General features: G+C 24.5%; 3 protein-coding genes across 4 annotated transcripts in view; 1 reads left to right on the forward strand and 2 right to left on the reverse strand.

Moving 5' to 3' along the window:
• The first annotated feature begins 424 nt into the window (after nt 1-424).
• LOC129608657 (proteasomal ubiquitin receptor ADRM1 homolog) lies at nt 425-1,981 on the forward strand. The gene is made up of 2 exons (XM_055520314.1): nt 425-561; nt 723-1,981. Exon 2 carries the CDS (start codon nt 742-744, stop codon nt 1,876-1,878), a length of 1,137 nt encoding a protein of 378 aa, XP_055376289.1. The 5' UTR covers nt 425-561; nt 723-741; the 3' UTR covers nt 1,879-1,981.
• Nucleotides 1,982-2,276: 295 nt separating this feature from the next.
• On the reverse strand, nt 2,277-4,943 carry LOC129608656 (enhancer of mRNA-decapping protein 3). Its single transcript, XM_055520313.1, has 8 exons — nt 4,739-4,943; nt 4,539-4,662; nt 4,222-4,407; nt 3,490-4,169; nt 3,204-3,426; nt 2,990-3,141; nt 2,847-2,931; nt 2,277-2,778 (listed from the first exon to the last, which is right to left on the reverse strand). The coding sequence occupies exons 1-8, from the start codon at nt 4,785-4,787 to the stop codon at nt 2,553-2,555; spliced, it is 1,725 nt and encodes a 574-aa protein (XP_055376288.1). The 5' UTR covers nt 4,788-4,943; the 3' UTR covers nt 2,277-2,552.
• Nucleotides 4,944-10,937: 5,994 nt separating this feature from the next.
• LOC129608599 (solute carrier organic anion transporter family member 74D) overlaps nt 10,938-25,594 on the reverse strand; it is a 76,811-nt gene continuing 62,154 nt past the window's right edge. For both annotated transcript variants that reach the window (XM_055520218.1, XM_055520219.1), the window contains exons 3-10: nt 17,416-17,889; nt 15,919-17,331; nt 15,425-15,727; nt 14,987-15,356; nt 14,720-14,898; nt 14,394-14,567; nt 14,152-14,328; nt 10,938-11,445 (exon numbers count right to left, since the gene is read on the reverse strand). In XM_055520218.1, coding sequence (XP_055376193.1) covers nt 11,288-11,445; nt 14,152-14,328; nt 14,394-14,567; nt 14,720-14,898; nt 14,987-15,356; nt 15,425-15,727; nt 15,919-17,331; nt 17,416-17,806 — 3,165 coding nt within the window. In that variant the 5' untranslated portion in view covers nt 17,807-17,889 and the 3' untranslated portion in view covers nt 10,938-11,287. The remainder of the gene's footprint in view (nt 11,446-14,151; nt 14,329-14,393; nt 14,568-14,719; nt 14,899-14,986; nt 15,357-15,424; nt 15,728-15,918; nt 17,332-17,415; nt 17,890-25,594) is intronic.

The following is a 25,594-nucleotide window of genomic DNA, read 5'->3' on the forward strand; positions in this document are numbered from 1 at the left end:
TAGATCATATTCTTGAAAGATAGATCTTGCCTTTTACTTGCCGAAATGAAAGTACATAGGTGATTATAATCTTATCACATTTCATCTGACATCGTTTTTTTATGTGAGAGGGGATATTATTATGTTGCGTATCACCAAAATGTTTAAAAAATAAAATTACCATTTCACTTCGTTCTGGTAGTATTTAAACACACTTTTCAAGGATAGCTGAAAATATTTAATAATTACAAAAATGCTAACAAATTTCAGTTTTATAGATCCTTACGTCGTACTAAAGATTTTGCTTTAATGAGAAAAGACGGAGACAATAACTTTTCACAGAGTTTCATTCCTATTTTTGTTGTGCCTTTACGTTATTTCCAATTTTCGAAATTTCCAAACTGAAGTAAATTGAAGTTTCGGTACATTTTAATTGTCAAATCATTTCAACGAGAAGTAATTTTTCATTTTCTAATTCTGACATTGACATCTATGAAATATTAAAGTTAAATTTTGCTTATCATTGCGTTTGGAAATTTAAATTGATTTTATTTTGTGTAGTTAAACTTTTCACCAATTTTTGTAAGTATTTTTTTTTTTATTAAGTTTCAAAATCACACAAGCTAAGTTATGAAAAGCAAGTTCTATGTAATAAGAGTGTATTATGCATGTATATCTATGTATATTTATAAATTGCTCATAAAAAATTGGTGCGGTGCTATAAATAATATTTTTTTTTGTAGATACATAAATAAAAATAAAATGTTTGGAAGGCAGAGTGGGTTATCTGGAGGATCAGGTGGTAATAGTCTTGTCGAATTTAGAGCTGGGAAAATGAATATGGTTGGTAAAATGGTTCATCCGGATACTAGAAAAGGTTTGGTTTACCTGTCTCAAGCCGATGATGGATTAATCCATTTTTGTTGGAAAGACAGAAATACTGGAAAAATCGAGGATGATTTGATTGTGTTCCCTGATGATTTTGAGTTCAAACGTGTAGAACAATGCAAAACGGGTCGAGTTTATGTTTTAAAATTCAAAACTTCCACTCGAAGATTATTTTTTTGGATGCAAGAACCAAAAACAGATAAAGATGATGAATTTTGTCGCAGGGTTAATGAAACTATGAATAACCCTCCTTCTGCAAATCGCAGCAATAGTAACGACAGTGGAGACTTACAATACATGCTAAATAATATGTCTCAACAACAATTAATGCAGCTTTTTGGTGGAGTGGGTCAAATGGGTGGTTTAAGTTCATTATTAGGCTCTATGAATCGTTCATCAGACTCTTCTCGTTCGACAACAACACCAACATCAAATCGTAGCTCTTCCAATACAAATTCAGCAACAGGTGGAAATAGTAATAGCACTGCAACCCCTACAGTAACTCAAACTCCTGAAAACGCATCATCAGGGGTGAGAACACCCTCAGCCCCAACAAAAAAATTTGGTACCGCTAGAGTTACTTTGCCTGATCTTCAAAATTATCTTTCAGCACTTTCTCCGGAATCTGGTTCTTCTACATCTCGCGCACCGACTGTTGATTTATCAAGTGCAGTTTCAGCAAACGCGGAAGAAGTTAATAAAGTTTTATCAGATCCCGACTGCGTTAAAACCCTAGTAGAACATTTACCTGACATTGGAACTGATGAGCCTATGTCTCAGCAGTTAAAAGATACCCTTTTATCACCGCAATTTCAACAAGCTATGTCAATGTTTTCGAGTGCATTACAATCAGGACAACTTGGGCCTGTTTGTTCGCAGTTCAAATTATCACCAGAAGCAGTAGCAGCTGCAAATACGGGAGATTTGGAACAATTTGTAAAAGCCCTAGAAAAATCTGCCAAAGAAAAGGCAAAAGAAGAGGAAGAACAAAAAAAAGAAGAGGAAAAATAATATCCCTTTTGCTTTTTTAAGTTGTATGCAGTTTCAAATACATTTTGATCTTTACGTTTATCGAGAAATTATCTAATAAATATTTAAGAAAATAAGCTAAAAATTTGTTTTTCTTTTAGATTTGAAAAAAAAACTTATAATATACGAGTTCGAAGAGCGCTAAAATTTATTTTAAATAATTTTGTTCAATTTTCCATAATTTTAACTTGAATTAACTATTTAATTACAGCGCTTAAATTTTTCATATTCTTTATTTTGCCGTTGGAATTAATAAAACAGCAGATTCGAGAAGGTAGTACAAATGTATTTACATATATTACTGGTTTCAGTTACAATAACCTTCCCTTAAAATTAATACAATTTCGAGTTGAAAATTATAATTTTTTTAAGTATAAAACCAGCCAAAATAATTTTTTTAAAATATAATGTCCATAAAAATGTAGATTGTTTTAAAATTTTTGAAAATCAATAAGACTGCAATATTGTACTTATAATGGTCTGCTTTAAACAGCACAAGAAACTATAAAGGTAAAATCAAAGCAAAGAAAAAAAAAGAATTTTTAGATGTACACATTTATAAAAATGATATTTTAACTGCCTTCTACAAAGGCCTCAATTTACAACATTAAATACTTCTACATTTTTCGTTAATTAAAAACCTTATTTTATAATTTTCAGTCATTATTTGTGTGAATTGGTATCACAAATTTATGTCCAAATGGACTTTTGTACTTAATACCAGCGTCGCGATAAAATTTGTCAGGAATTCCTAAATTACACAAATACAATTTACCGCAGGCCATAGATATACTATTTAATGGCAAAATTGGTAAAATTGATGCTTTAATATTAACATCAAGTAAACCATGAACTGGTGGATCAATAGCTAGTATAACAGATCTAAAATATACAAACCAAAGTATATATTACAATACAAGTATTTTTTTTAATTAAACAACTATATTTACCTATTATCCCCTATCCAACGTTTAACAGGAGGAAATAAGCTATTGGAACTTACAGACAGGATAACAAGATCAGATGATGGTAGTTCTGTATTAAAAAAAAAACAAATTAGAAAAATAAATAAAATAAAAGTCATTTAATCTACCAGAAACCGAACTAACGACGGAATTATCAGTTGCTTTGAATAATTCTACTTCTACATTCGAATTTTCTGGCTTTTGATCCTTAATATAAATGCAAACTTTTAAACCATGTGACGCTAACTGTCTACCAGTAGTCGCTGCTATTTCACTTAGCCTGTATGAATATTTTGATGTGTATATAAGTTGTAAGTTAACAGATGTATATCAATTTTATACCTATCATTCTGTGGTTTATCCGAAATAATAGTGATTTTTGGCCATTGATGGCGGTTGTTTGGAGTCAAACGACGAGCCCCACCTAATAATAAAATTGCTAAATCCGCTATTCCTCTGGCCATAATATCCATTTGCCGTTCCCGAGTTAAACCATTTCTTTCAGCAACATCTTGAATTTTATTACGCACGGCTAATGGTATTGTAGGAATGATTAAACCTTCATCTAAATATAAGTAAATTTAAATAAATGAGAGCCAACAAAAATTGTGTTATAATAATAGTATACCGGTAACAAAATCAGTCGAATTTGAGTCCTGTGGATGGGATTGTATTTGCCTAAATTGAATAGGTTCAGGAGTTAAAATGTTTTCATCATGCCGATATTTTTTATTACGTTGCGCTGAAACTGCTTGCCTTACTAAGTCGGGCTTTTGCCCAGCTTCTATCGTATCCCATATAGCTTGTTTATCAAAAAGCGCTAAATTACCTTCAAAATCAAATTCTTCGTCCATTATAGGGTCATCTACTGGGGTACCAAAAGTTTGACTATTGACATCTTGCCTTCTCTGAGATTTATTTACTTTTCGATCCGAAACACTATTTTTCATTGGAGTGGTAGAAATTGAATTATTAGTAGGTAACGGTTTGCCAGCCGTTATTTCTATTGGTTTACTTAAATTACGATCACTCATTGAATTGGTTGGACATGACAATTGATCATTTAAATTGCTAGTCAATGTGGCGCCCATTTTAACTTCTACTTTACTAGGAATCATATTACCAAAAAATTTCGCTACACTTGAACTTGATACTGATGGAATTTGCTTATTATTAGATCTAATGTTATTTATTATTGGCAAAGATGAGGATGATACTTCAGTAGAATTTTGTGTTGGTTGTTGTGAAAAAGATGGTTGAGATGTACCATTCGGTGGTTGTTTATAACTTTTTTCAAAGGTTGGTGATCTTAAATTATTAAAAATATATAGTAAAAAATAAAAATCTGAAATTAATTTACCTTTTCTGCCCATTTGTTAATTTCATATTGGAAACTTTATTAGCCAGAATACTTTCCTGGCTTTTCTTGCTAATGGCTCCGAAATTAGGTTGTTTAACGGGAGTCGGTTTATTAATTACTGTAGGTGCAACGGTACTGGGCGCATTATAGGTCGGAATAAGCTCAATTTTTCGTATATCCGATGCACTTAAATTAAAGAATAGTGGTGTTTTAAACATTGAAAAATATGTGGCGCTTCAACATTTAAAATCATATATCTAACTTAATGAGCGAACATTTCTGTTTTTCAGGTTTAAATATTTGTCTCTTATCATTACCTTAATGTAACTTCAGCATCTTGTTTTCGTAAGGGCACACCATTTCTAAAAGCGCGGACAATAGTTATTTGCTCCATTGATATATCTTTTATAGTACCCTGGAAAACACCTAAAGAACCATCACCTGAAATTATGAAACGAAAAAAAATATCTTACAATCAGTTTTATTTTGTACTACGCAAATATTAATTTTGTCTTACATTGAATTGAGACTGCTTGGCCAATCCAATTTTGATCATCCATGTTCATCTTTATAATAATAAAAAATATTGGAGTAATATATTCCAAAATAATAAACTAATTTTTTAAACCAAAGGAGACAATTTTTTATTGACAAATGCAGTTGTTTTTTAATGAATTTTAAAATATTTCTCTACAACTTTTTTTCTTCACAATGCACTTTCTCCTAAAGTTTTGACATTTCTATACTTCATTAAATTGTTTTCAATTCAATGTTGCCATTATAGTGTAAAATAATGCAAGAATATTTCAAAAGCTAAGTTTATATTGGTGGATTTTTTAACTGATTTTAATTTTAGAATGGTCTGCAACTTGACATAACAAAAATATATTTCTGTCAGACGTAGTCTGCAAGCATAAAAGTTTAATTTACACTTAGCTAGTTAATTATACAATATATATAAATTAACAAAATTTGTATAAATTAATAGCGTTTATTTTTACTTTTAGGCTTTTTTTTATTTGTTTTTTCTCTTAATAATTAAAATAATTAAAATTTAAAAATTTAATTTTGTCAATCGAATTTTTCATTTTACTAATTAGAATTTTTTTTCTTCATTTTTCTAATTAGAAAGATTTTTTTCCTGTTTTTTTTTCATTTCTGCATATAGCTTTAATGCTTCATCACAATAAATTAATCACAAATAATTTTAATATGTAAAAGTTTAACAAATTTTTGAACAATAGTTATATAACCCAACATAACTTTTGTCGTTACTTTCGCGTCGTTCCCACATTTATGTCTGAATAAGTAGATCTCAAATGCATTTATATGCAAAAGAGAAAAATTCAGAATTGTTTTTTTATTTATTTTTATTTTTTATTTTTATTTATGTACATTAAGATAAATTATTGCTTTTCAGTCATAAATAGAACTACTAAATTAAAGAACTTTCAATTAAGATATTGCCTTCTTAAATTGCCACATATATCACGGTAAGTATCATGTTGCCAACGTTTAATGATTTTAAAAATGTTAAAAAATCCCAATTCAATATGCTCTTTATTTTTAGAAATTGAAATTTGTTTGACACAATTTATTACTTTGTTTAGACGTTTATTTTTAAAATAAAATTTATGGATTGCGTTTTTAGCCACACCGTGATATAAATTTTTCTCTTCTGCCGACATGCTTTTCCATTTTTTCGACGTTTCTTTTACAATATCGATAGGAGTTTTTGATAAAACATAATTATTTTTAATATGTTCTACAAAATAATTTATGAAAGGGTTCCTCGTTAAAATATTTTGCGTTGACATGATTTCTTCGTTCTCGTCATCAAAAATTTTGAAAAGTTTATTGATTAACTTATTTTTGCTATAGTAAACATATTTTGAATTGCTTGCCATTAAAATATATGGACGTTTTTCAGTTGCTGTCATTTTTTTCCAATTCATGCCAGCTTCTAAAATTTATGAATATATTATTTTTTTTGTAAGGTTCCTAGAGCAAATATTTTATTTTTAAACTTGCAGTTGGAATCTAATTATACATACATACATACAAATATATTCATATTGCGAAATTTGAAATTCAATTAAAGAAAATTTATAAACGAACTTTTTTAATAGTTTTTGGTCAAACGAAACAGAATTCATCAATCTTTATTTCTTTAGATTCCAATTTTAGCAACAATATTATATACTTTGTAAGTACGTAATGTAATTTTATTGTTCTTTTATATCTCTTATTTATAAATTAAACAACCACCATATTTTCAAATTTTTAAAACATACCCTTTGCAGATTCTAACACATTTCCGCCGCGTTGAGAATAAAATTCTTTAAAATAATTTAAATATGGATTTCTTGAATTTATTTTTTTGGAAACTTTTGAAACCTCAGAATCTTCATTGTGATTTTTTATTTCCTTACATACTTTTTGACTCAGAGGACAATTAAAATTTTTTGATCTAGAAAATTTCATACTAAAAATTTTAACATCAAAATTGAAAATCTAAACTGACATATTGATATAATTCAAAGAAAACATACTTTTTTTTGAATTATATTTGAAAAAAAATTTACGTACAAGGAATATATATTTGTGACGCCGATAGTGCTCTAAATTTTGAAATAAAAAATTCAAAGAGAAACTTTCTTCTTGATTTGTCTACCTTATAGGTGCCTTCTTCAATTTTTACCCAAAGCAATTTCCACAAAGATTTATTTCTCAAAACATTTATTGAATACCGTTAAATGAATAAATAAGAAATGTTCATATGGATAAACAAACTGTAGAAGAGGTCTCCTTTTGTTAAAATGAAATCAAACATTTTTCATATATGATTTTCTTATTACTTAAAAATTGTAACATATTTTGCAATTTTATAAAATTATAAATATTTTTTTTTTATTAACAACATTCATTTGGAAATTTAAGAAAAAAATCAGTATCAGATTTGGAAAATGTTAAAGTTTTTTATTTTTGCAATTTGGGTATTGACTCGTTAACTAATTTTGACAGTACTTTTTGACAGTTGATTTATTGCAAAAGCAGAGCGTCGAAAGACTACTGTTGTTAATCCAGATTTTCGGTGATATTCAAATCTGATTTTTTTTAAGTTAATGTGTGTATTGGGTGGACCAAAAGTATATGAAGAAAATTTCATATGTAAATAGTTTTCTTAAATGAAAAATTTTTATTAGAAATTATTCAGTGTAAATTGAAAATCATGTGAAGAAAGAAATTTTGTTACATAAATCATATTTATTCTTTTTTTTAGTCATATTTATGTATAATTTTTTCATCATTTAACTTTATTTAAAGGTAATCATTCAAATACAATTAATATACAAACATATATTTTATTTCTTTTCTTACTTATTATGAGATAAAATTTTACAAATTTAAAAAAAGAAACATGTATAAATGTTTTTTTTTAAAATTAACTTAAAATTAATGTTTTCATTGTATAATCAATAAAAGTACAAAAATATATACATACATGGGTATATTTAAAGTATACAATTAAAATTTAAAGTTTTTGTTCATATTTTTTTTTTTATTTTAGTACATATACATATGTAATATAGACCTCTTAAAGGTATTTTTATTTAACTGATTACATAAATATATGAAATAATTATTTTAACAAAATATTGTAAAAATATTCAGATTCTATTGCGTTATTACAAAAAATAAAAAATATTGCTATACGATCCAAAATTATTTAAATTTTTGAAAATTAAATATCGTTATTGCAACACGATATACGACGCTTTGAATTCTATCTATCTTTGATAGATTTAATAGAATGATTCTTGATATATTGTATCAGTCCCCACCCTATACGTACTCTATTTTTTTTATAAAAATATGTATTTATTTACACCGTGAAAAATCTACTTTTTTGCGCTTATGTGTTGGTTCTGTCGCAAAGATGATACTAATTTCGTAATTTGAATTTGTAATTATGTATGTATGTAGGTAATTTACTGAGAAATGAAGATTACTTTATTTTATAACTTTTTTAATTTTTCAATATGAATTTTCATTGAATACTTAATTTAAATCTGTTTAGATTTTTTTAGTTCAAATATTAAAAGCTCGTCTTCTATTTCTTGTTTTAAATAAAATGTTCTGAAAGCAGTATAATAATGTACTAATTTTCAATATGTAGTTACAAAAAATTATGCATAATAATGTAGTAAGTTATAGAAGAATTATATTTGAAGGCTGAAACAAGACTTCATTTGCATATAATTTTCAAAGAAATCTTATCGATTTAATTATCAGTTATCATATTTATACACATTAATATTAATGTATATGTATATACACATTAATATGCGCATTTATAATAATTTTGCCAAATTAAAGACGTTATCCGAATTCTTTTAGAATACCAACTTTCTAGAGTATAGGTACACAATATATAAATTAATATTTTTTAGTTTTATCTCTTAATTTATGTGTACCTATTACTAAAAATTTACGTTTTACAATTTATTTTTAGAATTTTCTTTTTAATTATTTAGTATTGGAAATACATAGGAAGTACATACACTATTAATTACTTTAAAAAAATAATAGAAATAAAATTTTAAATCTAAAATTATATAGTCATTTTTTTTTACTCTATATTAAATTTTATATAATTCAGATAAATTTTTTTAAAAGCTTTTAACCAATTTTAGGAATCTTACAACAATTATGTATGTGTGTCCATTTGTATGACTAAAATATTACAATTAGTATATTAATGTAAAAATAAAAACTTTTTACTTATTTATAGTAACATTTAAATTTTATACTATTACATTTATCGTATATAACAATTTGAATGGAGTCTTGACTAAAAAATACATTTTACATTCATTTCTTACTAATCAAGTTTATTTTTTTTTATATATAGTCACTCATTCATTTTTGATTATAGCAAATTTTGCTTATATACAAATACAAATTTTAAAATAAGGTGTAACAATTCTTACTATACAATTGTTTTTATAAACCTGATTGCAAATTAATTTAATAATGAAATTTTTAAAAAATCAGATTAGAAATATAAAAAGAACCAAATATGTTTTAATATTTTATTTTCAAATAGTTGCCTAATATTTAAAATAATAATAATAAAAAAAAATTTAAAACTTGAAATAATTTAAATTTTAAAACTATGACTTGCACTATTTATAACAGGGTAAAAAAAAAAGTATTTCCGACTCGACTGTTATTTCCAATAAATCCCATTTCTAAAATTAAATCTCCATCATTGAACAAGTTTTAAAATTTGCTGTACCAATCCAAAACGTTGTTAAGTAATGTCAACTAATACACATTGTATCAAATAATTTCTTCCTCAAAAATTTTAATAAACTTCTTGGAAAATGTAGGCTGTTTCCAAAACTATTCGCAATTTGTTTTCAAATTCCAAAAATAATCGCACTTTAACACTCAAAAAACTATATAGAGATTTCAATATGAAAATCTCATATCTTTTTTTTGGTGCATATGGAAAATTATCCATAGAATCCAATTGGAAATGCGTACTATCAATTTGATCAATCAGGATTTTATGTCCTACAAAGATAATAGGATTTCTAATAACATATAGTGAAATTTACTAATTTATCTCAAATATTAAATATAAAAGAATAATGAAATTTAATTGCATAAAATTTGACTAAAAACAATGTACCTGATTTTAAAATTTTTCATTTGAAATACTTAAATTATATAGCTTAAATCATAATATTCTTATTTAATAAAATTTAATTTATAAAAATTTTTATTAAGAATTTTAAAATTAGACATAAAAACAATATTAATAAATTTATTTATTATTTTTAAAATTTACAAATTACTGTATAAATTTTTGTTTTTATTTTAATGTTATTTTGAGAAATTGCACCAAAAATTTTAATTAAATAATTATTTTGATTTTTTTTTTATTACATAATGCACAAATTCAAAAAGAAATTATCTAGTTACATATATAATATTGTAAATTTAAAAATTATGGCAAATTATTCTAACTTAATTTTGTTTTTAAAATCTATTTATGTATAATATATTTTTAATATTATTTAAATGAAATTTTCAAAACATATAAGGTCTAAACCTTAAAATAGTTTGTGAATCCGAATGTTTAAAATACTACTATAAGATTTTAATTCAAATCAATATTTTGATTTAACATAATTTCTAACTACCACAGATATGTTTCTTAAAAAAAAAATATTGCTAACAAAAATAATAATAATAAAAAAGGTTATACAAAATGCATAATGTATAAGAAATTTTAAAACTAAAATATTATACAATTAAATTATAATTAACATAACAAATTTCAACCTAATTTTAACAAAAAAAAAATATTTTGAAAAAATTCATTCTAATGTTTAGCTTTATTCTCATACTACAGCAAACCGAAGAATAAAAAATATAATGAAAAAAATTGTTTTCCAAGTTGATAAAAAATAAATCTTACAGAGCATATCGCTAAAATTAAGCAAAAAAAAATTTGAATCAATGAAAAATTTTTAAGCATTTTAAGTATCCGGACATTTATGTAATTTTTTCAGATAAATAATTTTTCCTTTTAATTAAAATACCAATACTTTAGAATTTTGTGATATTGAATATGCAATTTTTTCTTAAAAACTTAGAAACAATTTTCTTCTCTATTTTTTAATTCTGACATCAGAATAAATTTTGATATAAATAGAAAAATCAATTAAAAGTATTAAAAAATTTTTCCAAAAATTTTAATTATTTTTTACTATTTTTTTAAACTTAATCTGATTTAAATTTTAATAATGTGTGTATTTTGGTATTTAACTGGTATTTTTATTTTTTATTTTTTCTTTTTTTTTGGTCATCTTACAAATATTCTTTCTATTAATTCTACATAATTTTTTCTTTATAATATTAATTTTGTTTTGAAATTTTATATGAGATTAATATTGTGTATATGTGAATGTACACATTTTAGCATAAGATTTTGTTAAAATTTTGATTAGTCCGGATTTCTATTTTTTTCCTGTTTGTATGCATGTTTGTGTTAAACGGAAGAATCAGGTTTATTGATTGGTTTTTCAAATTCAGTCTCTATTGATGATGCATCTGTTGCATCTGATGGTGCAATATGGATTCGATGAGCTTTACTCCATACAACAACATCCATAATAAATGCAATAAACATTATACCAGATGTAATACCTGTAAATTAAAACAAAAATTACTTTTTTAATTTGCAAAATTTTTTAAAATATTTATGACTGTAATTTTGACATACTTAAACATGTCGCATTGTCAAAAGAATAAAAAGACAGTGGATTTTCATGTACATATATTGCAGAGAGCACATTTTGTAAATATTTTAAATTATTGGCCATTTACTAGACTGACAACTAAAAAATTTACCCCATAAAAATTTATTTTATATAAAAATATTTGGCAGAAATTAATGTTATTTTTCTTACTGTTTGTTGTTACTTTACGTATGTTTCTGTTTTTTTTTTAACTTTTTACGCTTTGATAAACCAAGCAACGGAAAATAAAACTCATTATAAATTCGAAATTCGTCTTGTGGTACTTATTATAAAAATAATGTATACACACACTGACATTTCGCAAATATTACCCAATATCTTTTTTTTTTAATTTTTTGGGTGGCGCTGTTGTTTTTTCAAATTGTACTATAAGTATGCGTTAAGCACGTTATTTTAATTTTATTATTTTTTTTATTTTTAAATAGCATATTGAGAATGTTGAATGGCATATTGAGAAAATTTGATCAAAAGGAAATTTGTGAGCTTATTGTCAGGTACATAATTTGTACATTCTTTTTATTTTATTATTCTGTAAAACAAATGTATTTCAACCCATTTACAATACAAAAAATATTTTGCAACTGTTAGTCGTAAATTAGTCAATAATTAATCATTGATTAAATGTTTTTTTAAATTAAAATCAAAATTTTTTCTGTTCATATTTAATATATTTTATATAATCTTATGCTATTTCGTTGATCTATTAATTTCATTTTAGTTAATTGAATATTTAACACATTTTTTGAATATAAATGGCAAAACAACTACATTAACTTTAAGTACTTCACTTGAAAACAGTTTAAGAGTTAATAAACGAAAACAATGTATTGAAGAAGAAAAAATGTTTGCGTCTACCTGCTTTTCTCTGGACATGTTTTTGAGTTGTAAATTTTTGTATATTATCTTATTATTGTATTTGAATCTGAGGTATAACTATTTAGAAACACTTATTGGAGTCATTAGACTTATAACGTAGTCATTTCTCTTTCGGCTAGGTTTTGAAAGATTATTTCAAATTTAAAACATTTATTATTTTGCACATTTTTAGGGGCTACGAGTCAGAAACAAGGAGATATTAATTAACTTTCTGAAAACGATTAATTTCTGAAAATTCAAAAATTTTATTTTATTTATTTGGATAATTACCGCTTTCAAAACAATATACAATTTAACAAGTTTACCAAATAGTTATAAAAATATTTTTTTTAGTTCATAAGCGATTACAAAGTAGATGTAAAATATTTTAGGCAAAAATATTTACAATCTTATTATTACCAAAGAACGTGCTATTATTTTCATTTTTTTTATTATTTTGTTTACATAACCACAACTGAAACAATACACGTTTTTCACTTTTTAATACTTTAATCTCAATTTTAATAACTTATGCAACTGTTTTTTTATGAATATATTTATTAAGTGCCATCCTAAATACATATATTTTTTTATTGGTAACTGCGCAATAAAATATCCTTGAGATTTTTATTTAAAATAAAATAAATAAGAGAAATAAAGAAATTGTGAATTTGCATTTGATCCATTTCGAAATAGAAGCGAAGATCGAAATCAAAAATAGGAAACAAAAAAAAATAAAATATTTAATAATCAATTTGAAATTTTAATTTAAATTTATATGTAAAATTTATTCATCTTTAGTGATTATATAAATATATTTAAGAAATATTTTGAACTTAAAATTTATTCCTAAGACGACTATTTTAATCGGAAACAAAAATCTTCAAATTAATTCATAAAAAGAATTTTTTGCTTAATGGGCCTTAAACTAATTCATAAAGATTATTTTAAAAAAATGTACATATATATACAATAGCCTTGTATTTTGGTATAATATTATTTGATATATTAAAATTTATAAAATTTTCAATACACATATGTATGTATTTCGGAATTTTATTTAGTGAAAAAGAGAGCTTTAATGCGCTAAAGCCCTAATTCGCTCAGAATTTTTCATAAAATTCGGTTATTTTGTTTTGGCAGAAAACATGTTTACATAACATTTTTAGAATTTTTAAAAAATTATTGAGTAAAAACGCAGAGTTCAATTACTAATTACAAAATATGAGAAATTTCATTAGAAAATATACATAATTAAAAAAATAATAATTTTAATTTTAAAATTGACTAAACAAACGACTAAAAGGGGTCCATTCTATGCCACTAATTTTTTCAAATTTATAAAACTTGATTTTCCAGAAAATTTTTACATATTTATTTCTAATAGATTTAAATTTTTCAAAAATTTATAACAAAAATTCATGTTAATTAAGTATACTTTGAATAAATGAGTAAGGAAACATTTTAACTCGTCTGAATTAAATTAGGGCAGTCTAAAACATTTTTTGTATTAATATACGCAAATATGATTGGGCATAATAGATCTTTTAGGTCGCATGGTTCATGTTAAATTTGATTAATTTATCAATTAGAATTTTCAAATTAATTCATCTTAAAATATTACACGCCTCATTGATTGCATCAATATAACTGTTAAGTATAAGCTTAATAATTATTTTATCATGTAATTTAATGAACTGAAAATGCATTAAAATTTTTATTTATCCATGAAACTTACCCAAAAAGTAATGGCGAAAGTTATCAACATCATATAATGAACAAGCACCATGTTTACCACAAACTGTTGTCCATACAAGACATGCTGAATCTACAACGGCTCCATATATTATTGGACAAGGAACAGTACCAAATAAGCCAATCGCAGATTGTATTACTCCCATTGCCATAGCTTTATCTATAAATCATATGAAATGTAAAAGGTATGCAACATAAGAGAAATCTATTATAACAATTGCATACCTTTCGGATCTGTACATCTCATTATAACAAGCATACCACCAACTTCAGATGTCGAATGTATAAATACACAAAATGCAAATATACAAATAAATATAATAAAATTTTTGCAGTTAGTATCACAGTATCCTCCAACAGCTTCGAAATCTGTACCATTGATATTATATTTTTCGAAACCTAGAATTTTATACTAATAAGCGCTTCTAATTACAATTTAATTAATTTTTCTTTTTAAATATAAGTTGTCTTAGTTCAGTAAAGCCCGTATTTTTAGTTAGATCATAATTTTGTTTCGGTTAAATTTAATAAAATATAATTTTTGTTCTTACCATTTGGAATACATTTGCAATCTGTATAATATGTTTTATTACTATTCGAATTAGCTACACTACAACCAGCATGGCACGAAGAAAAATATGTTTTACCATCAACACCACATATTGGTGAAAATTTTTTAAAATCACAGTCACACGTAACATCACAACTTGGTAAGAATGTTGGTGTTGATCTAAATGGAATATATGAAATTTGAAAATTATTACAAAATTGTTATTAAAATTATTCACAAAAGTAACATTTCATATAATAGCACTTACGTTTCATGCTCAATCGTATATTTTGATAACCCAGCGAAGTCATCAATATTGCACCCAACAAACATTAATATTGCAATACCAGCCGAATACATTAACGCAGTAAATGCAATCCACGCAGCAACTGATTTTGCTGATGGATTAATTTTTAATATTAATATACCAGAAATTATAATACCAAAGCCCATAACTAAAATTCCACCAAATGCAGTTATTAAATTTGCATCAGCTGCTGGCAATCTAAATTGTGTTTCTAAATATTTTGGCAAAAATGTATATAAACCAGCTATTGGCAGTATATGAAATACAGATGAGGCAGTTCGAAACATTAGTATACTATTACCCAGTTGCCTTTTAAGAGTTTTTGGAAAATCTGATGGAGAGAAAAACATAATCAAAATGAAAATATTATTTTAAAAATTTTAAAAATCACTACATTACCTTTGAGTTTAGGTTTCTCTTCAACTATTATCTCTTGTACTTTATTGATATCAACATTACTTGATTCTGGTGAATTTGTCTTTGAACGTTTACCTTGTAATTCTTTTGGAAAACTAAACATTGCAATCGAAGCCAATATCATTATAGTACCTATTAAAACAGGTCCCAACCACCAAGCACTTATCCATCTTGGATCATTTGTACTAAAATCAGGTGTTGACAAATCAACGTAAATTCGTGTGCAAAATGATCCAACAATAAAACCAGTTGCTGGTCCAAGTATTCGTACTCCAATAGTTATTGCTATAGTTTTATAGAGCAAAATAAAAAAGTTAAAATTTTTTTTTTTAATTTTTATTTTAAAATAATCTAGACATGGAACGATGATTGCATATTTTGATGAATGTTGATGGTTCCTTTTATTAAAATTTTTTAAAAATAAAGAAATTTTTTAACAAAACATATTTTAGCATTTAAAGAAACATGATTTTTACCTAAATAAATTGGTGATTCTTTACTAGCAACATTATCATCAATATATGGTATCCCTAATGTTGATACAGCTGTTTGTCCAATACCAGCACTTAATAAACTAAAAAAGAATATGCACATAACAATTATTGTTATTTTTGAGTGAGAATCTTGTTCTTCTTTTAAATGTTGCATACATTCATCTTCATTAATATTTCTTTGAGTTGAATTGAAAAATATGCTATTCGTTAAATTATCACCAATAATTGTTGAATATGTTGGATTTAAACATAAATTTAAATCAATATTATTCTTATTATTTAAACTATTTTTATCACCATTAAATAAATTATTTGATTGCATTAATTGACTACCAAATATAAAATGTGGTAATGAACATGCGAATGCCGCCAATGCAAACAATACCATACCACATGCAATCCATCTGGGCCGATGACCTCTACCAGCATAATATGTTAAAAGTAAAGCTGTACTTATTTGGCCTAATTCACTAGCACTTAATAGCATACCAGTTGTTCTCGATTTTATTTGAAATAATTTTTCAATTGTTGTTATTATGCTAACAAAATATGTTGAGAACATACCAATACATACCCATGCTAATAAAAATACAACCATAAACATGTGTGTTGATGCCAGATTTTTAGCCCATTTTGGATTACAACCAAATATACCACATGATGATGATGATAAATTACTTTTATTATCACTATCATCTTCATAATTATTATCGGTATAATCGGAAATATTCGATATTTTGTTAAATTTATTATTACTACATGTACATGTATCGGGAATATCAACATCTTCATCGTCATTATAATTTGTTGTTTTCGTTTTATATAATATTGGATCTGTTAAAGTATCATTTTCATTTAATAATTTATCTACACCTAATGCATTCTTTCCATTAGTTAAAGATCCATTATTATTATGTTGATGATGATGATTATGGTGATGATGATGGAGATTATCTTTATGACGATAATGATGATTATTCCTATGGAGATTATTTTTTAAATTATTTTTTTCGACTGTGTCATTTATCCATTCAACATTATCTCGACCTCCGCAATTGCCTCCTCCTCCTCCTCCTCCACTTCCATTCATTCCATTATTTCGATGTTCTCTTTGTTCGTTATATATGACAGGTGAATTAATATTTGGCAACGAATCATGTAATGGTAATGTATTTGTTTTATTATTAGTTGTTATATTATTTTTTAATGTATTATCATCACTATCAAAATCATCATTATAATCATTATTATGATGATTTGTATTTGTTGTGTGGTTCTCTTTTCCCAAAAGAGGTGATAAAACGTTTGTTGCTGAATCACGCCTCTCCAATTGGCCATGATTATTTTGCTGTTGGTGCAAATAATTATCTGTTGAATTTAAATTATTTTCAATATCTAAATTAAAATAAACAAAAATAAATAATTGAAATAATTAATTAAATTTCAATAAAAGTAGTATTGAATTATTGAAAAATTTACCTTTATTATTGTTATTATAATAGATTTTACCATTATTTGTACTACCGTTCGGAGTTTTTGGTAATATTTTTATTGAACCATTTGTCAAATGATGATGATGACCATTTTGTTTTGTTGCATTTCGATTTTCATCTGTTTCACTATTGTATCGATCATTTTCATCCAAATCATTCGTAATATTTATATTATTTGTTTCATGTGCATTCGACGAATTCAACCATTTTGCCTTTGCAGCACTATTTGATGTTATCTTATTTAATGGATAACTATTATTACTATTATAGATATTATTATGATTATTATGATTATTCATAGCTAAATCTAATATGACTGGAACTGAGGTAGACGTTGACTTTGACTTATACTCTTGTCCCTCATCTTCGGGACTCATGATTTGAAATGTTCAAAGATGGTTGTTTTAATGATGCTTTCTCTCTCTTTTTCGAATTAATGGAATGTTTAAAATTAGAAGAACTGTAAAGTGAAAAAAAAATGTGATTCAGTAACATTCATAAAATGCTATAAAAATAACAGAAAAAAACATTAAGGGGATAAAATAAATAATTTTCTTTAAATAAATTTAAAAGTTAATTTTTTTAAGAGCGAGCAAAAATAAAACGAAGGTTTCTTTTTAAAGTAATTTTAGGTTTCCAGAAGAGTACAACAAAATAAGGAAACTTTTTCAAAAACGAGAGAACACTGGAAGGTAATGCAGCAACATTTATTAATTTTAATTAATTGTAAAAAAAGTAATTAAATTTTTTCATTTTAAAAATAAACAAAAAAATTTGATCTATTTTACACAATATAAATTTTAAAGAAATTTTTTTAAAACGCCAGTTTTATTGTTAGTTTATAAGATGTGTACATACTGCATTAAGTTACTGTATTTGTGTGTACACTGTTCTCAGCAAGTGCATTATTTGATTTATTAATTGCAGGCTTAGCTAATTTCAAGCAAAAAAAATTTTAATTTTTCTCTTTGTATTTTATTTCGTCGTTCATTCATACAATATTCAAAAACGTTCCAATACAGTCCAGAATCTTAAAAAAAATTTGAAATTTTGAAAATCTGTTGTAACTATGTAATTTCAAAATTTTAATCCCTAGGAGCATTAATTGAATTGTAAACTAAATTGATAAAATTTTTATTCAATTAAATTAAAAATTATAATGCAAAATTTTATCGAGCGTTATCCTTTATTTTTTAACCTTGACAATTTGAATAAAAAAAATATTCCATTTAAATTTATTTATAAGCATATTAGAAAATTGTAATACGGTAAAAAATTTATTTTGTAGTTGGAATGATTGCTTTAATTTATTTTAGGTCAATTACCTTTTACTACAATACACAAATTTATTTGTTATAATCAAAATATGCAAAAGCCAAATGTACAATATTTTTATTTTCTTAAATTGTCAAAAAAAATCTAATAACAAAACACAAAATTTTATTTACACTCAAAAAAATGAGCAATATCGAAAGTCAAAACAATAAACAATTTTTACTTTCTACATTTTTTAAGTATAAACCTTATAACAATTTGACAAAACTTAACAAGAACAAAAATTATGAAAAGAAATTTCTATAGCACTCAACAAAAAAAAAAAAGTAATAATAGCGAAAATTCATTTTTAAAATGAATTTAAATTAAATTAAATTGAATTGCTTTTCAAAGATATTTTTATAAACACGTTCGGCGAGAACTTTACAATGTCTAAAAAACCAAAAAAGAAAAAAATAATAACAATACAAAAGTATAAGAAACAGAAAAGCCCAAAAAGAAAAGTCGTTCAAGTTCAATGTTAAGGTCACTTTTGTACAATTTAGTTTAAAAAAATATTTTTTTTTGTCAACCAACAAAAAATCCAGTTCTCATTTTGTTGTGTTTTGTTATTGTTTCTTCTTATTTTTTTTTCAATTTTTTCATGTGTTCTTGTTATATAAGTTTTAGTTGATGACTATAGAATTAAATACAAAAGTACATATATATACAGTGACAGTATAATATAAATGACACACACTTAAATGAATTTCACACTTAACTGCACAAAAACTTATTTTTTGAGTTGTTCTTGTTAAAAGAAATTTACGAAATTTTAAGTTTAAATGGAAATTCGGATAATGGCACAAGATGGTTATTTGTTTATATTTTTACGTTACATATGTCATTCTATATATAATGTTATTCGGATAAGTGCACAACCTTTATTTGCTCATAAGTGCTTAAACTTAATTAAGCGATACATGTTGCTACAAAATAACTGGACTACAAAGACAAAACAACATAACTACGTACGAGTAGAGCATATTGGTTAAATTTAGTTTTAAAAAATTGTCAGGACAAAAAAAACTGAAAATTAACTCTAAACGTTCTACTGAAATTGTGCAAGTTATAAAAAAACTAGCTCAATTTGGAATATCCAGACAGCATATTCAATTGAATTATGGATGGCATAAAGTTATTATGAATAATTTTGTAAAATTTTTGAGTCCTCTAACTATTAAGATAGAAACCTTAATTATTTTTCGAATTAACACGAAATTTTCAAACATCCGGCGAAATTCTTTTAACCGGATAACACACTTTAAACACAAATGTACCTTACCGGATCGATGTTCAATTAATTATGTTTTACTGTATATAAAACAAAATAATGTTTAAGTATTGGTTAATTTTATAATTTGTAAAGATTTTTGCACAGTTCATTAAAGAAAAAACACAAGCACATACAATATTTTCATTATTTAAGTAAGTATTTCTTCTAAAAATATTTTAGTACATAAATAAAAAATAAAGTCTTAATTCGAATTGCAATTATTAATTTACAGTAACTATATAATTTCAGTTACACTACTTTATCAAATTTTAATTATCGGACTACACTAATATATCAAAAAAAGTATTCTTAGCAAAAAATACTTTTAAAATCTCTGGTAACATAGAGCAAAAGTTCCCTTGAATTTGTTTCCTTATTTTTCAATAAAATTAATAAGAATTAAATGCAGGAATTTCAACAGTTCAATTTCGATTAGGACCACATCTTCCTTTAAGATGAATGTCTCCTTGAGAATGTAAAAACATTTTTAAAAATTTGACTTCATTTTCTTTTTGGTTTAAATTTCTAGATCATAACTAGACAGACAGACGGCAAACATTTTACAAAAACTTTTTTTTAATTCTGTTTTATTTTTTTTTTAAATATTAACCATGTTTTTGTTTCATTATGCTGATTTTGTTGTTTTGTAAATGCGTTAATAATTTACGCGTTTTCAATTTTAAATTTTGAAATGAAGCAATATCACACGCTTTTATTCATTTTAAGTATAAAAATAACTCAATTCTTTTTTGGAATTATATTAGTTTTTTTAGTATAAGTACACAGTGTATCATTTTAATACATACACAATATAAAAGTATTTTAAATATTATTGACATGGAAATTAAACATAAAACTCTCAATATCAAATGGGTGTAAAAATTAAAAACAACGTTTTAATAGAAAACTGCATAAACTACAGTTTTTACGATAATAATTATTATCATAAAAATTCCTATATTAGATGAGAACAAATCTTAATAATTCTTTTGTTGATACCTTAAGGTTGAATGTAAAATAATTATTATTACTATCTGTATGTTATAAATAAATTTGGGTCAACCCAATTGTTTGTAAAGTAGTAGCTTTCTCTTGAACAAGATAAAATACATTTTTAAAACGCAATCGTCTACTTTAATTATTTCATTGATACCATAATTAAAAGGCATAGTATGAAAAAAAGTTGCATACTTTTAGGAGCAGACCAAATCTAAACAAAAACTTTGTTCTGGCGAAATATAGCATTCATTAATTTGTATAAAATGTATTTCCGGGTTTAAAACAATGTTTAGGGTTTCGATACGGTAAATTGGTAAAAAACGGTATTTGAAGTATTTTGAGGGGAAATTTTTCTATAAACGTGTAATACAGGCTTTTAAAAAGTAACATTTTGTTGGTTTTTGGTAAAATTTCCTAAAAGTGGACTTTTTTAATAAGTAATTACAAAAAGAATTTCCAACGAAGAAGAGATTTTTCAGATAATTGAAGTATGACTTTATGGCAATACTTCAAATGGCAATACTACAAATTAATAAATACGATTTTTAAAATTCTTTACTTAAACTTCTGATTTTTTCAACAGAATTAAATGTTACGATACACCGTATGTACACAAACTTACATAATATTATATATTTTTTTATATACATATATGTATGTTTATACAATTACACGTGTTTGAACTAATATACATAAATATGTAATATTGAATACAAATGAAATTCATGTCTCGAAAATATGATGATGAAAACACAAAAACAACAAGATAAATATTTTGTGGTCAAAATTCAATATTATTTTATAAAATAAAAAGAGATAGAAATATAAAGAGCTTTATATGAAAGAAAAAAAATAAAAACGATAAAAAAAAATTTGCCATGTTCATTTGACAGACTGGAATGAATACTGATGATTATTTCATAAAATTTAAAAATTTAACATTTTCTATTAAGTTTAAGTTTGTTTTCTTTTCTGAAATCAAATTACATGTACAAAAGAACAAAATTGAATATGTGCGTAGGCTATTAAAATTTAAGGATGTGCGAATTATAATGGCAAATTATACTATAACTGTATATGTAATGCATCTATGTAGGCAAATTTTTGGTTAATAGTTTTGTTTTTAACGGAAATGTCGATTTAAAATGATAAAAATCAAATAAAAAATGAATTACTAAAGTAAAATTTAATACTTTTTTTATATTTTGTAATTTAAATTAATGCTATTAAAAATACAAAGATAAAATATATCTGCTAATTCAGTACTGCGCGTACTTAAGTATACTTAGATAAGTTCTTACATATATTTTTTGTTTAAATTAAGTATATACTCAGCAAAACTGTATTAGATTTTACAAATTTATTAAATTCAGAATTTTCGATCAACTTTGAGGTTTCAAACTTCAAAGCGAAAAATTAAAAAAAAAAAGCAAAATATTTACAATTAATAATAATCAAAAAATATTCAATCAAAAAATCTTTTGCAATTTAAATTTAATAATTTATTTTATAATTTGCAACAATTTAAGTATTTAAAAATTGAAATTTTAAACTTAAATATGAAAAATTTAATTATTTCGAAAAAAAAAACAAAATATTATTAAATGATGGTGTCATCTAGTGGTGTGATTCTATAATAAACATAAAATTTAAATATAAATATAAATGTCAATCATAGTTAATTTTAATAAAAATTTTATTTAAATAGAAAATATGATGACCAACATAAAAAATTAATTCGAATATAATGATTGCCCAGTTAAAATTTTATTAATATTTTTATTACCTCTCATATTTTTTTTAATAATAAATTTGAAACATTGTTGTAACTCTTATAATATTTATACGAAGAGAATATTATTTTATTTAATTTATAATGCTATATGAAAAAAACTGTAATAAAATTGATTTAAATAATAATATGTAGGAATTATTAGAGAAAAATACGTAAGAAAAAATTTTAATAAAATTAATGTAAAATAATTCATATGTAAAAACAAATATAAGAGATTTTCATAAACGCAATAGGTACTGCATAATAATAATTACGAAAAGCATTACTGCAAAAACATAATGTATTGAAAATACAATATGTTTTTAACTATTTTATAAAATCAAAACAGTTTATATGATTTAATTCTGTTACTCGTACTAATTTGTTATAACTTAAAAATATTCTAATTTGATACTATATTGTGAAAAATTAGCTGTGCTCATGAACAAATTAGGTTAGCAACATTTGTTTATTATGAATACAAGTATAGCGCTGTTTTAGCTAAACGATTTGAATCTTGTGTATTATTATATATTTAGTAATGAATTTACAAATTTGCTTTATTTTGGTTTTTATCTAAAAATTTCGAATTTAAATTTTTTTAAATTACAGATCCTATAACGACAGTAAAATTTCAGTTGTATTTAATACATGAACACTGCAAAACGAGAGCAATATAATCAGTGCTCCATGGCAACAAATGTCTCAGATTAGTTTGGTTCATTATTTCATATCAAATTTGACGTAACACAACTCGTTCAGTATAGTTGCGGCTGAAAATACAAAATGTAACAAATTTATTTTATTATTGGAATTTTGAACTTAATTTTTTCGAAAAATTGGCTTCCTGATTCCTAAAGAACTCTTTAAAAGAATAATTTTGACAAAAATGCTTGAGTTCTTAATAATTCTGTGACAAATATTACCTTAAGTTATCAAATTCTTAAAATCACTTAAAAAAACACATTAAAATGTACGTATACATTTTCATATGACATGTGAAATTAAAATATTGACATTTAAATTAAAAAATCTATTTCTAATTCTAAAAAACAAAACGAAAGAAAAAACAAAATACTTTCCCTTTTGCTTATTTTTACATTATTTTATCTTAAGAACAAATTTACCTGTGATCTGATTACAGATCCAGTGAACTTAAAATCACAATCTTGTTTTGTTTACTCTTTTTTTGCTTCGTTTTGTTTTCTCTTTCCGCAGATTCAGTAAAAGAAGAACCGCAGATTTTAATTGTCTGGCAGTCGAATTCAATTACAATCGCATGATGCATGTGTGCCCGTAATTCATTCAAAATATGTACTTATGTACACATTATGTACATTAATATAATTTATGTATATATGTATATAAAAGTACAAGTATGTAAAATCTATTTTAATGGTTATGCATTTACTTGAAGTCCTTGAGAGCTTGACAGAAAATTCTTTATTTTTTTATGGTTCATTGTACGGATTTTACTTTTTGCTTTCATTTTATTATTTATTTGTTTTTTATTTTTTGTTGTTCTTTATCGCATTTTATAAAGACGTTGTATGTTTTTTAATCTTCTGTGTTCTATATTAACTTGTGTGTATGCACTTTCTTATATTATACATATATTATGTATACGTAAATATTTATAAAAAAATATTCACGTCGTTTTATGTATCACTTATTATCTCTTTAACGCATTTCCCAAAATTTTTTTACAATGATATTTATTATATTAGTTCTGATCTATTAATCTATCTATTTGACTGTCTTGTCATACACGTTTTCAAGATGAAAAGATTGAATTTCATATTTTATAGATCTTGATAAGAATTTCTAGTTTTAACACTTTATAAATAATAAAATAATAAAAAGCACCTTCTTCGTTTAAGCAAAATTCCTCAACTTTAGCAAAATGTCATTTTTGACAGATTACTTTAAATACCGATAAAATCAATACAATACATAACGTGATTTAATTTATATCTAATACATATAAAAATAACGTCGGTCTAACTATTTTTTTTTATCAACAGACAACAGTTAAAACTGCTAAGGAAAAATGTGCTTTCTTATAAACCTTTGCTTTTATTCGAATTCTTTATGTATATTGTATAGCAAAATTATACTAATAAAATTATTTTGTATGATATCTGAACTGGATCAATTTTATCCGTAAGAAAATTTTTCATCCAGTAAATCAAAATAAAGTAATAAGAATATTCCAATATACTCGTACATATGCGTATGTAATATTTTATTAAAAATAAGAAAGAAAAAAAATAATCCAAATGAAATGTTTTTATTCAAAATACGATAAAAGAATTTCATCATTCAAATACAGGAATACAAAGTGGTCAATTGTAAATTTGTTTACTTTTTATTTCCTTTAAAATTAAAATGAAGAGAAAATAAGAGTTTCTGCGTATTGTGACCATGCAAGAACTTAGTTTTACGATTCTCTGAGATTTAAATACTTCGAGAAAACATGACGGTCAAATGTGAAACTCAATTCAAATACATAAATTTTTTAAAAGTATAATTATGTGTCGTTTAAAGATGCACAGTCAAATATATCAGAATAATTTCTTAAGGATAACGATAGTCTCTTCATTGTTTATGTACCTTTGTAGATTTCATATTAGACGCTTACAAAATTTTAGTAATCAGTAAACATAATAAAAAATTGGTTAAGCTATAAAAATTATATTTTAAAAATGCAGTCTATAGCTTCCGTAAGACGAAATTCTTATTAACACGAACAGTCGTGTTACTTTTAGTCATTATATTTATGTTTATTTTTTTATCGCGAAT

Source organism: Condylostylus longicornis, unplaced genomic scaffold (genome assembly GCF_029603195.1).
Source record: "Condylostylus longicornis isolate FDR11 unplaced genomic scaffold, ASM2960319v2 ptg000033l, whole genome shotgun sequence".
NCBI classification, from domain to species: domain Eukaryota; kingdom Metazoa; phylum Arthropoda; class Insecta; order Diptera; family Dolichopodidae; genus Condylostylus; species Condylostylus longicornis.